Here is a 12,593-nt window from a genome sequence, read left to right on the forward strand (position 1 = left end):
ATTATTATTATTGTTATTATTAATATTACATGTAGTCCTTGTAGTAGTAGTAGTAGTAGTAGTTGAATATGGTGGTTGAATATGGTGGTTGACAGCATTATGGTTGACAATGTGCGAATGGTGGTTCCGCCCACGTCATGAAACGTCATCACGCATGCGTGGTCACGTTGGTTGTCGTAGCAAGCTAGCCAGCTGCAGCTCTGTCAGTGTCCTGTCTGCAGCAGGTAAGTGGTATAACACACATCCACTACAATGTAACGCTCTGACCAGCAAACCTGTATCATTTTACCAACTTTATTCATTCAACCGTACCAGTTTCTTGTGGTGACAACTCGCTAAACCGAACACAGTCACAGTAAGTCAACGTGTTAGCTGCTAGCTAACAGCAAGTTATCCTAGTTAGGATGATGTCATTAGCTGAGTTGTGAACTGGCTAGTTATGTACAGTATGGAGTATATTGTTAATGTTGTCAGGTTATATGCTTGGAACATATGCATTTTATCACTTTGTCTACTTTCAGAGAAGCCATATATTGCACAATACACACATTGGTATTAGTCTAACATCACATTGTTTGCAAAAGCTGTAACTTTATTTAAGATAAGATAAGGTATGATATTCCTTTATTAGTCCTGCAGTGGGGAAAGGTGCAAAAAAAGGGGATAGTGCAAAAAAAACGAGATGCATCAGCTACAACATGTGCAATATTACTTATTTTTCTGTTTGTTAGCTTACTTTACCTTTTTTTATTTTACTTATCTTATCTTATTTACTCATTTTACTAAATTGATCTTACTTAATTGTTATTCTAATAGGCACTGGTGCTAGAAATAGTACTTTCTTATTTTATACACTTGAACTTGTTGTAATTTTGTTGTATTTCTGAGCAATCTCTGGCACAATAATCCCCTTCTCGATTAATACATTTCTATCTTATCTTATCTTAACACAGTAAAAAAGAGCTAAACAAAGTGTAACAGAATATGAACCATTTAAATAGAAGGAAGTATAAAAATAGGAACAGTATACAAAGTATACTATTAACAAAATTGCATAAGTGGAAAAGGATATTGCACAGTGAGAATGAAATTAAATTCCACCTGAAAATATTGCACAGTATGTGTGTTGTAATAATGATAATGCACAGTCATTATACAGTATAGTGCAGTTGTTGTTATTGTTATTAAATGTCTAACCTTGTGCATTATGTAGCCTAATTATCGTTACTGTGAGTGGAACTGTCTCTGCAGTATTGACAGCAGCTCATTGTCTTTTTTTTAATGCATTATTCTATTATGTGTGTATGACAAAACATTGGCTGCAACTAACTATTACTTTTATTATAGTTCAGTCCATAAACCTTACGAAAGTAGAAAAAAAAATGGCCATTACAATATCATAGTACAGAAAGTAATGTGCTTGTTTTGTCCAAAATATACAATTTTAAACGATTTAAATCAGAGAAAAGCAGGGAATCCTCACATTTGAGAAACTAAGACCAGTGAATGTTTGGTATTTTTCCTTGATGAATTACTTAAATTGATTGACTGATTAGATAATCAATGAATCGTTTCAGCACCATATATGGACCTGTCCTCCTGACAGTGCATAGTTGAACAGCTGCAGTCATCTGACTGGTTATTGCTGAGTCTTCTTCTGCATGAACAAGGCCACATATGTAATGTTTAACTGTGTTCCTCACCTTAGGGGGCGGTTAGACGAAAAGGTCACCATGGTGCTGCTGAACCCTGTCATTTCCAAGCTCACCGGTAAACTGGTTGTGCTTGCAAGTGCCTCTCCAAGGAGACTGGAGATTCTCAGCAATGCGGTATGTTGCCCTCTGGGTTAAACTCATAGGAATTGTGTATACATCATAACAACTGCACGATTGTGAACACATGAAATTGTACATGTTGAGTTCAGCTGGAGCAAGGTTTCTCTTTTCTGGTCCATGACTCCGCTTTTATATAAATCTTGACTTTAGCAATTAGAGAGCTGTCCCGTGAATGTATGTGTCATATAAATTAGGAATGCACCGATGCGACTTTTTCAGTCCTGATACCGATAGCGGTACCTGGGCTTTGGGTATCGGCTGATACCGAGTACCGATCCAATACCAGTGTTTAATTAATAGGCTCAGCTGTATTCCTCACTGTGTGGAAGTGACGGGGATCATTCTTTTATGTGTAAGGCAACAACAGGCTTGACTTAAACATTGGCTTTCCTAACTTTGTAAAACAAAATGTAACACATAAATACATAGATATAAATTTGGACTGTGATGCACATTATATTTCTTGAATTATATCACTGCTTCAAACTCGTCAAATGCCTTGTGTGTTTTATTTCTGAGTGCTAACATAATACATTTCCACAACACACTCTGGGCTGAATGAATCATAAATGATTTGTCACATCTCTTACTTTGTGTTATCTGATGATAGTGGTGTCAATGATAATGAACATAATGACAGTGAGTATTTTATTCATAACTATTAGGGCTGGGACGATACACCTATGTATCTCCTGATTCGGTACTATCACAGTACTTGGGTGCCGATTCGATATATATTGAGATTTTTAAGTATTGCGAGTCTATATTACAATTTATTGCGATTTTTGTTAACTTCTTTAACACTAGACCATGGGAGAAAGTTGAATCACACACTTCAGGGGACATGTACTTTGGAAAATATCTAAATTGATACAGTAAGAATGTTTGATTTTTAGCATGTATGTAGTCAGAGATATCCTGTGGGCAAATATATCAGTCTTTGTCAGGTATTATTTATTAATTTTTTTTCCAGCAACCCAAAAATCAAAGAATGAAGACATTTCCCTCACAAATTAATGATATTTTATTTTTTAATTTATAGGGGACATGTACTGTTTTATACTTCTTGTGAATATAATCCAATCAATCTTATTTCCATATATGTTTGTATATACAGTTCCCTTTGTTAACACTATTATTATTACTATGTTATTCCGAAAATCGGACGTAGTCACGTGTGTACTTCCGCTAACATCGCCAAGTCCGTTGCTAGCTCTCCCGTCAGCTCCGTTCTCTTTATACATTCATGGTCAGCTCCATCGGGGTTTGAATGCATTTAACATAAATGTCAGTATATGGGTTGTAGCGTCGGTTGATTTGACCACGAAGATGAGAGTGACAGCTGGCTTGACCACACGTTACCGCAATATGATAACGTTTCCTGTCCATACATTGGTGAATTTTTTTTCGCATTATCCCATATTAATGTAGCTGTATGTCCGTCGAAAGTAACAAGCAATTGCTGTACAGAAGTTGTATTCAGGGTAATTTGGAAACAGTGTTGCAGTTGAATATGTTTTCCACCAGAGAACACCAAGCCCAACCCAGTATATAGGTCATGTTTAGAAGATAACCCCCAAGTTACAAAACTCTTGCGAGATTGTTAAGGTTAGGCATTGACCTCTAATGGTTAAAGTTAGGATAGGTCATTGGGCAGCGCGTCTCGAGAGAGTTTTTGCACGTTTTCGCAATTTTGGGGTTACCTCCTAGCCACGACCCAGTGTATTTCTTAGTCACAGTTCTTTTTTATGTGAAATGATGATTCAAATATTGATATCAGCTACAAAAATCCAGTGTGGATTGGAATATAATATTGTTGTTACTTTTTCTCTCCTACATTTCAGGGCTTACGGTTTGAGGTGGTACCATCCTGGTTTAAAGAAACTCTTGACAAGAGACTTTTCAAAGCACCTTATGAGTATGCCGTTGAGACAGCCAAACAGAAGGCCCTGGAGGTGGCCAGGAGGATGCCCTTTGTGAGCTAAGCTCCTTTTAGTAAGATGATATATATTATCCTGTTGAATGACTACTTGATAACCTATTGTGTGTGTTCATTTCCTTTAGAAACACCTGAAGACTCCAGACATAGTAATTGGAGCAGACACGATTGTGGTAAGAGGACGAAAGCTTTGCAGTATCTTGTCTGCTTACTCTGCAATATACGTTGTAAGTTGTTTTTTTTCATTTCCACAGACTGTAGATGGCATGATTCTGGAGAAACCAGTGGACAAAGATGATGCTTACAGGATGCTGTCAAGGTGAGTGTCATTTCCATTGTTTCTGAGTTAACATTAGAAACAAAAACGGGCAGGATCTTGTTTACAGTTTCTCTCCTCTTTATTTTTCTGTTTTCCAGCTTGAGTGGTAAAGAGCACAGCGTCTTCACTGGCGTAGCCATTGTCCTCTGCCATGAGAAAGAAAGTAAGTCACAACAGAATAATGGTTAGACTTATACCCCTTTCACACCGAGGATTCAACCAGGGTTGATTGTGTATATGAAAGGGTGAACCCGCGTTGACTGACTTGGCATCGCGACCCAGGTTGAGAGGTACGTCAGACCAGGGTGGATTTTGATGTGAATGGCAAGCACCAGGGTCTCTAAAAACCGGGGAGGGACAAATCTATTTGGTTGCAAATGAGGTCGCCGTAGCTCAAACAAACGGTCCGACGGCAGCAGGAATGTTGTCAGACACCCTTGAGGTGAACGATGGACGAGAACAACATTGATATGTGGCAAGACTTTGAGGTGCGGGAGCTCCTGGCCGTCTGCGGTGAGGAAGAAATTAAGCGGTAGATGACGGGACAACGTAGTGTATACGAACATAACAAGGCTGCTGAAGAGGCATCCACCGTTAGGTTACACAGAAACACGCCATTCACGCAGACCACCTTGTGGTACTGCCAGGCTGTGAGCACATCTGTTTTTAAAACGTGTTTGCACATGTTCTATTTGTAACGTTACCAAATAAACATCTGTCGCCTCTTCCATCTGTTATAAAGTACCAAACCCAGTCCCAGTTCATTACATTATCAAGCAATTAGCAAACTTCATGAAATATAAACTCATTTTATTACATTTTCCAACAGTTGCCACAAGCCCAGCAGAAAAACTTTAGTAGGTCTACTACATGTAGTAAATCTTTGCTGGGATGATAGAGTGAGTGAAATATGCATTTCAGTCTTCAGAAGTTTCCAATCCTTTTGTAAATGTAGCCTATGTTGTCATATTAGATAACACAATGTTGTCCAATATAATCAATGGGTACTGTAGATAGACAGAGGAGAAAAGGTTCATGAGTGTTGATTGAAAGATACTGTAAATCTGTATGTTGACTGTATGTTTTTGCATACATTACTGCTCCATACATACAACATAGTTAGACATTTTATAAAGTTAAAAATGCTGTGCGTACTATATTTACCCTGTATCCCAAAAACATGCATCATTCTGCGACATTTCACGTTTTTACACACATTGATGATGCCACTATCATCCCCTCTCTCTGTTATTCTCCAGAGGTGTAAACCCTCCACTCATTTCCAGCACCTGAGCTAATTGGTATGCATCGCTCCCGGGTTGTGACCCAGGTCATATCTGAACTGTCCTGACCAAGGATTAACCCGGGTTGACTGGCTAGGTTTGAATTAAAAAAAGGAGGGTTGATCCAGGCTCAGATAACCCTGGTCCAACCCTGGTCATTGGTGTGAAATGGGTATTACAGATGTTTTTCTGTAGATATTTGATGAAGCAAACTTGTTAGAACAGCTGCAGCACTTCTTTTTTTTTTATAATAAAATATAATTTCTTTAATGTCCAGCAAGAATATCTGTGAAGAAAAACTATACAGTAATGTACTGTAGGATTTCATACTGGCTTTACTTCTAAACCTCCCTGTCCTCCAGACGAAGAAGTGGCTTACCAGTTGATTGAGTTCCACGAAGAAACAAAGGTGAAGTTTGCAGATCTCTCCGAAACTATGCTGTGGGAGTACATCAATAGTGGTGAACCCATGTGAGTATGAACGTTTGAACTCTCACATATATAATAGCTATTGATTTCTCTTGGTGTTGAGACATGACTAAGCATTCACTCAAGGGAGGTCATTAAGGTCGAGTTTCATGGACCTGTTGCTTTTTGGACTTTGGTGCCTGAGTTTAGATTTAGCAGTGTTTGCCTTTTTGACAGGGATTGTGTCAGCAAAAGATAAAATCTTGAGGTCAGCGAAAGAAGAAGTAGAAAAAATTTCATTACACATACAACTCATGTGTGCAGGTTTTATTGTTTTATTCTGAGTTTATAGTCTATGTTTGTGTGTGTCAGGGACAAGGCTGGGGGCTATGGCATTCAGGCTCTCGGTGGGATGCTGGTGGAGTACGTTCACGGAGACTTCCTCAATGTTGTGGGTTTCCCCCTTAACCACTTCTGCAAACAGCTGGACCTTATTTACAACCGCTCTACTTCCTCCTCGGACCAAGAAAGTGTGTCCGTCCAGCTGAACCACAACGGCACTCACACTCCCTCGATACTCACTCGGCCCCAACTTGACCTGCCAGCTCAGTCCAGCCACAGTCCCGGCTCTTCAGCCGAACACAACCCCTCATCCAGCCCATCTGCCAATCATACACAGCATACCCAGAACAACTCTTCAGACAGTCCCCTCCATAAGGTTAGTGGTTCTCACCCTATGAGCACAAGCTGTTAACTTGTTGTCGTTATTTATAAGTAACAGTCTTCCCTTATAGGTGAAAAGGAAAGGCAGTGAAAGTGAGGTGGATGAGAGTTCCTGGACGTTGGTCAACAGCCTGTCTAAACATACAGATGATAGAGAGTTCAGAGACTCTGAGAATGCGACACTACCACTGATGACCAGCAGAGGGCAGGTGATTGAGCTTAACGTAACAGAGCATGAGGACATTGAGCCCAACAAAGAAGACTTGCAGCGAATCATTGATCTGATGGATGGATTCAAAGCCTCAAAGGTAATTAGAGATAAATTGTGTATTCCTATATTGTTAAAGCTCTATGTGATGGGTTTTTTTCATAGTTTTTTTTTCATGGTTATAGTTCACGTCTAGAGGATGTAATGAAGCATTTAGCTCAACTTAAAGGGATTGTTCACTCCAAGATATGTATTGTACTTCTTATCTGTAGTGCTATTTATCAATCGAGATTGTTTTTATGTGAGTTGCTGAGTGTTGGAGATATCAACCGTAGAGATGCCTGCCTTCTCTCCAATACAATAGAACTAGAGGACACTCGGCTTGTGGTATCACCGTGCAGAAGGAAGCGTGCATCAACTCATGGACGAGAGGCTCTCCCGAGCACGAGCCTCTCGTCCATGAGTAGATGCATGCTTCCTTCTGCACGGTGATATGGTAGAAAGAAAATAGTTCCTACATGACACTGCTCACAAAAAGGTCTGTGGATTATCTTGAGTAACCGGGTCATAATTTTTGGAAAGAGACATTGCTGTTGAGTTTTTCAAATGTACCACAAGCCGAGTGCCATCTCTACTGCCAATATGGCAGGAATATGTGGCGGATGGCCTAACGATTTTATCCGCCACTGCCAACAATTTACCCACATTTGGCGGGTGGCGGGTGCTAATTTTGGACCCTAACTACAGGTAAAAGATACAATAAATATTTTTGATTTTGGAGTGAACTGTCCCTTTAAAAAAATAGTCCGACATTTTGGGAAATACACTTACTTGCTTTCTTTCTGAGAGTTAGATTTGAAGATTGATACCACTTTCATGTACATTAAATATGAAGCCACAGCCTGGATGTCAGTACAGCGAGCATAAACATTGGGAAGCACAGGGCAAAACTATCTTAGAAGTTAAATAAACCCTTCTGTCAGCACCTCTAAAGCTCACTAATTAATGTGTTGTATTTTGTTTGTTGTCGTTCTGTACAAAAAATGACTAGTTGTGGTTTTATGGGGGGGAGGGGTAGGTGCGGGATTCTTTGATTTACACAATCTGCAAGCATCAGGCAGTCTAAAATCACATACATGTATCACATTCACATATATAAAATTGCACTTAATTTCTGTATCCATTCTACCTTTCCCAAAATGTTCCAGGCACTATTTACTGCATCCAAGATGCGTGTGTTTGACCTGCTACAAAGCAGGCCGGGGCTGGATGCAGCACAGGTGGCCCAGGAGATCAAAGCCTCTGTGAAGGGCACTGAATGCCTGCTAGAAGCCTGTGTGTCTCTGGGACTGTTGAAGAGCAAAGAGAGAAGTTAGTCATCAGCACATATCTGTGTTTATCATTACTGTATTGTACAGAGAAAGCGTTTAATACTTGATTTAAATTGAACCTGTAACATGCTTTATGGTGTCTCCTCTCCCAGCATGCCAGAAACCGGTGTACGAGAACACAGATCTGGCCACGCGTTTTTTGCCGTCAGACGCTCCTTTTTCGCTGCGGGGCTACATCCAGCACTGTAACGACACAGTGTGGCCTCTTTTCTCCCACCTTGAGAGTGCTGTGCGGGAGGGAGCCAACCAGCGCGAAAAGGCTTTTGGCAAGAAATCCAAGGATGTGTTTCAGGTGGTTATCTCCCTCAGATGAATAAAATGTGGGGGGGGGAAACATTTGAAAATATTTTACTCTGTCATTTGTTTCTATTTAAAGGATACGTACTACAAAAGTCAAGAAGTCAAACTGAGATTCATGAATGCCATGCACAGCATTGCTAAAGTTACAGGCAAAGCTGTAGCAACAGCCTTTGACCTCTCCGCTTTTAAAACCGCCTGCGACCTTGGAGGTAAGGAGAGAACGGAAAGGTTTGAAATTGTGTCCTTGAGTAATAAACCATTCCTTTACAAATCTTTTTATTTATTTATTTTTCCCAGGATGCACTGGTGCCATGGCCTACGAGTTTACTAAAGCCCATCCTGGGTTGTCTGTGACAGTGTTTGACTTGGCAGCAGTTGTTGAGATGAGTGAACATTTCCATCCTCTGCACACAGACAACAGGGTATCATTTGCAGCAGGTCAGTTGATGTTGATGTTGATGTTCAATGACAGAAAGCTGGCTAATGCTGTATTAGATATCAAAGTAACATCTCACTCATAGTAGGGCTGCACGATTATGGCCAAAATGATAATCACATTTATTTTGATCAATATTGAGATCATGATTATATGTCATGATTATTCATTGATTTTAGCGACAACATATTTTGATTGCACTTTAAAATAAACAGAGCACTGTTTTCGCTTCCATGCTGTGCTACAGTCCTGCTAATGTACAAATTAGGGCTGCACGATGTTGGAAAAAACTGACATTGCAATATTTTTTTTTTCTGCTATATATATTGCAATATGAAAAATACAGGAATATTCACCCTACCCTTTTGCTAGCTACATTTTAAAGTTAAATGCATCAATCCACTGCACTTTGAGAGCAAAATTAGCAACAATAAGAGCTAGATAAACAATTTATGCTCTCAATTTAATTATAAACACATTGATTGTATAGATAATATCTATACATCTCGATCGCCGGCTGGTGGCTGGCTGTTAGTTTAGGAAGTGCTTGATTTGATATGCCGCACTGTTTTTTTCTATGAGCAGAACACGCATTTAAAACATCTAACTCCTAGCTTTGTCCTCTCTGTATGAACAGGAGACTTCTTCAAAGATGAGTTGCCCAAAGCAGACTTGTATGTCCTTGCGAGAATTCTCCATGACTGGCCTGATGAGAAGGTGCATATTCTGCTGAGTAGAATCGCAGACGCGTGCACACCAGGTAAAAATCCTTCAAGCTTTTTTACTACATGTTTTGACTGAACAATGAATGCTAACATAATTCAAATGTATTATTAATATACGCACGGTTAGTATAACGTTCTCAGTCATGCATTCAGTCTGCAGTTTTTCATTTCTACAGCGAGCCTGTAGCAACCGAGTTAGTGCCCACATTCTAATAATAAATCAGCTGCTAATTTGTTTGGTTTCAGTAACCTGGGTTCACACCAAAAGCGATGCAAATTTTCGCCCTGCGTAACTCACGCGAGTTTGACCCCTGGGATCATTTGTGTCCATTCTAAGTTAATCGCAAATTAACCGCACATTTTGTATCTGTTTAAACTGTACCGTAAAAGGATATTTTTAAAGTATTTATTACTCTTATCAACATGGGAGTGGGCAAATATGCTGCTTTATGCAAATGTATGTATATATTTATTATTTGGAAATCAATTAACAACATAAAACAATGACAAATATTGTCCAGAATCCCTCACAGGTACTGCATTTAGCATACAAAATATGCTCAAATCATAACACGGGTTAGTTTAGGTGTCAATGTGCTGACTTGTCTATGATTTGCCCCAAAACAGCATGTGATTATCATACAATGGGCATGTCTGTAAAGGGGAGACTCGTGGGTACCCATAGAACCCATTTCCATTCACATATCTTGAAGTCATAAGTTAAGGGACCCCTTTGAAAATGGCCATGACAGTTTTTCATCGCCAAAATTTAGCGCAAGTGTGGATTGTTATTTAATCTTCTTCCCGACAAGCTAGTATGACATGGTTGGTACCAATGGATTCCTTAGGTTTTTTACTTTCATATGATGCCAGTATCTTCACTAGCTTTAAAACTGAGCCCGCTACAACCTCCGAAAGATCGATTGCGTTAATACGTTAAAGAAATGAATGGCATTAAAACGATTTTGCTGATTTTGTTGGCAGCCCTACAATAATCGGTTCAAAAGGATGCCAAAGTAATTACATAATGATGTCAATTTGTCAGATCTGTTCGCAAAACAACAAGCAAACAGCTTTTAAAATGTTTGTTTTCTGAATGGAGTTCGGCTCGATTAGTGCCAGGCTATGCAAACATTGTAGCTGCTGCATTGACACTCGACATATCGTCATCCAGGAATAAATACAGCAGCGACGTTGTTGTTTATACCATAGGCAGTTGGAACCGCTGCTGTAACCTGCCATTGTCTGTGTGTCTGTGTTCAACTGATTTAAAAGCTGTTTTTGTGACATATAAAGCAGCACTTTGTCAAGAAGCTGGCAAGTTCAAATCAAAGCCAAAATACCAACTTGACGGTGTTTTTGTTTTCCTTCTTGATCTTTATTCGTTGCATAAAGCAAAGGGATGCAAGGGTATAAGAGATTAGCAAAACCAAACACTATTGTTCTCTAAAGTTGTATATCTGCATACAAATCATGCACTTGCACCATGCTGGCAGGCTGTGGCCTCCTGCTGAGCGAGATCTTCCTGGATGAAGACAGAAGGGGCCCGAGTCGTGGGGTGCTCCAGGCCCTCAGCATGAGCGAGGGGAGACAGAGGAGCGCAACAGAATACGGTCTGCTTTTGAAGAGCCACGGTTTCATAACGGCACACGTCAGACATACAGACAACCTCCTGGATGCTATGCTCTGCATCAAAGTGTGACTTTGGTAAAATAAAGGACAAAGGTCAGGAATGTTTTTATGAGGAAGTTTGAGTCTGTAAAGCAGCAGTTACTGGACACAAACAATATCTTCTTTTGGGCCTTAGGATGTGCAGTGCTCATAGCTGAGACCATGTTGGACGGACAGACACCCTACTCTGCTCTGCAGTCTCTGAACATGCTTGTCCAGACTGAGGGGACCGAGAGGACAGAGAGCCGGTATGCAGACTTGCTGAGCAAACATGGATTTGGGGACATGCGTGTGGTTCACACTATGAACTTCCTTGATGCTTTTATTGCCATTAAAATGTAGCATCTGAGTCATGCACACGAATGCTCATGTTTTTCATTCACTCTTATCCTTGTCTTCAGATTTGGCCTTTTGGTCTGTGGTGGAAGAAATAATGACATCCTTTACCTCCTTTAAAGGGACTCAATGTAAGAATTACTCGCTCCGGAGCCCCGTCACTTCACTCAGCAGCAGGGAAACAAGACTCAGGAAACATTGCGTGGAGTTTGTGTTGGAGTCTGGGTTGTAGTGGAGACCAGTCATTTGTTTGCGTTAGCGGACTGCATTTCTAACCTAACGTTAGCTATCATTAGCTATCCCTGTAGTTGCGCTGAAGAGAGTAGACACACGCAAGCGCGCATGACATCACATCTGCTGGGACACCGACCCAAGTCCTTCGCATTAAAAGCAGTCTACAGGCTGATAGAGGAAACACGGAAAGTCGCGGAAGGTCTAATTTTTTTAGGTTAGATTACAACCTGTTCATACATTTGCAATAAAAAAGTATTTATAAAAGTTACATACAGTCCCTTTAAATAAAGTAGTAATACCACGATAGATAATACCAAATTTTACCTCACTAAAAGTACACAATTATTATCAGGAAAATAAAATTAAGCACCAAAAGTAAAAGTACTAATAATGCAAGTTGGCCCCTTTCAGAGTGTTTTAAATTATGTACATAAAATTGTATTATTATTACTGAGTCAATAAAGGTTCTCTATACGATATCCAGAGCATTAATATAGCAGCAAACAACTATTTGCTATCTAAAGATATAGAGGAGTAATGTCTACCTGAGCAGAGAATGAAGTCTCTCTCCCTCTGTGTGTGTTGTAATCTGAGTTTTTCCTTGCTTTGTTGACATAGCCGGGCCGGCCACGTGTGCCTTTTAGTGCATATTCGTGAACAGCTGCTGCTCTCATACAGCGGTTATAGCTGATAACGCCGTCCCAACCGACAGCGTTGTCGCAGAAGCGTAGTGCCCACCCTCCGGTTCACACCCAGGTTGACACTGCTAGCTCTGTCAACACTGT

At 40.1% G+C, this 12,593-nt stretch overlaps 1 protein-coding gene across 4 annotated transcripts; it reads left to right on the top strand.

Annotated features, from left to right (window-relative positions):
• Nucleotides 1-92: 92 nt before the first annotated feature.
• asmtl (acetylserotonin O-methyltransferase-like) lies at nt 93-11,597 on the top strand. Of its 4 annotated transcripts, none has more exons than XM_074658641.1 (16): nt 93-224; nt 1,709-1,829; nt 3,680-3,811; nt 3,900-3,947; nt 4,029-4,093; nt 4,192-4,256; nt 5,739-5,847; nt 6,157-6,502; nt 6,579-6,815; nt 7,924-8,086; nt 8,199-8,398; nt 8,483-8,615; nt 8,704-8,844; nt 9,480-9,602; nt 11,064-11,292; nt 11,375-11,597. In XM_074658641.1, exons 2-15 carry the CDS (start codon nt 1,734-1,736, stop codon nt 11,267-11,269), a joined length of 2,064 nt encoding a protein of 687 aa, XP_074514742.1. In that variant the 5' UTR covers nt 93-224; nt 1,709-1,733; the 3' UTR covers nt 11,270-11,292; nt 11,375-11,597. The 4 variants fall into 4 exon arrangements, with proteins under 4 accessions (XP_074514742.1, XP_074514744.1, XP_074514745.1 ...); XM_074658643.1 differs by having other exon boundaries at nt 11,064-11,274; XM_074658642.1 differs by having other exon boundaries at nt 178-355.
• The last annotated feature ends 996 nt before the right edge of the window (nt 11,598-12,593 follow it).

Source organism: Sebastes fasciatus, chromosome 14 (genome assembly GCF_043250625.1).
Source record: "Sebastes fasciatus isolate fSebFas1 chromosome 14, fSebFas1.pri, whole genome shotgun sequence".
NCBI lineage: Eukaryota > Metazoa > Chordata > Actinopteri > Perciformes > Sebastidae > Sebastes > Sebastes fasciatus.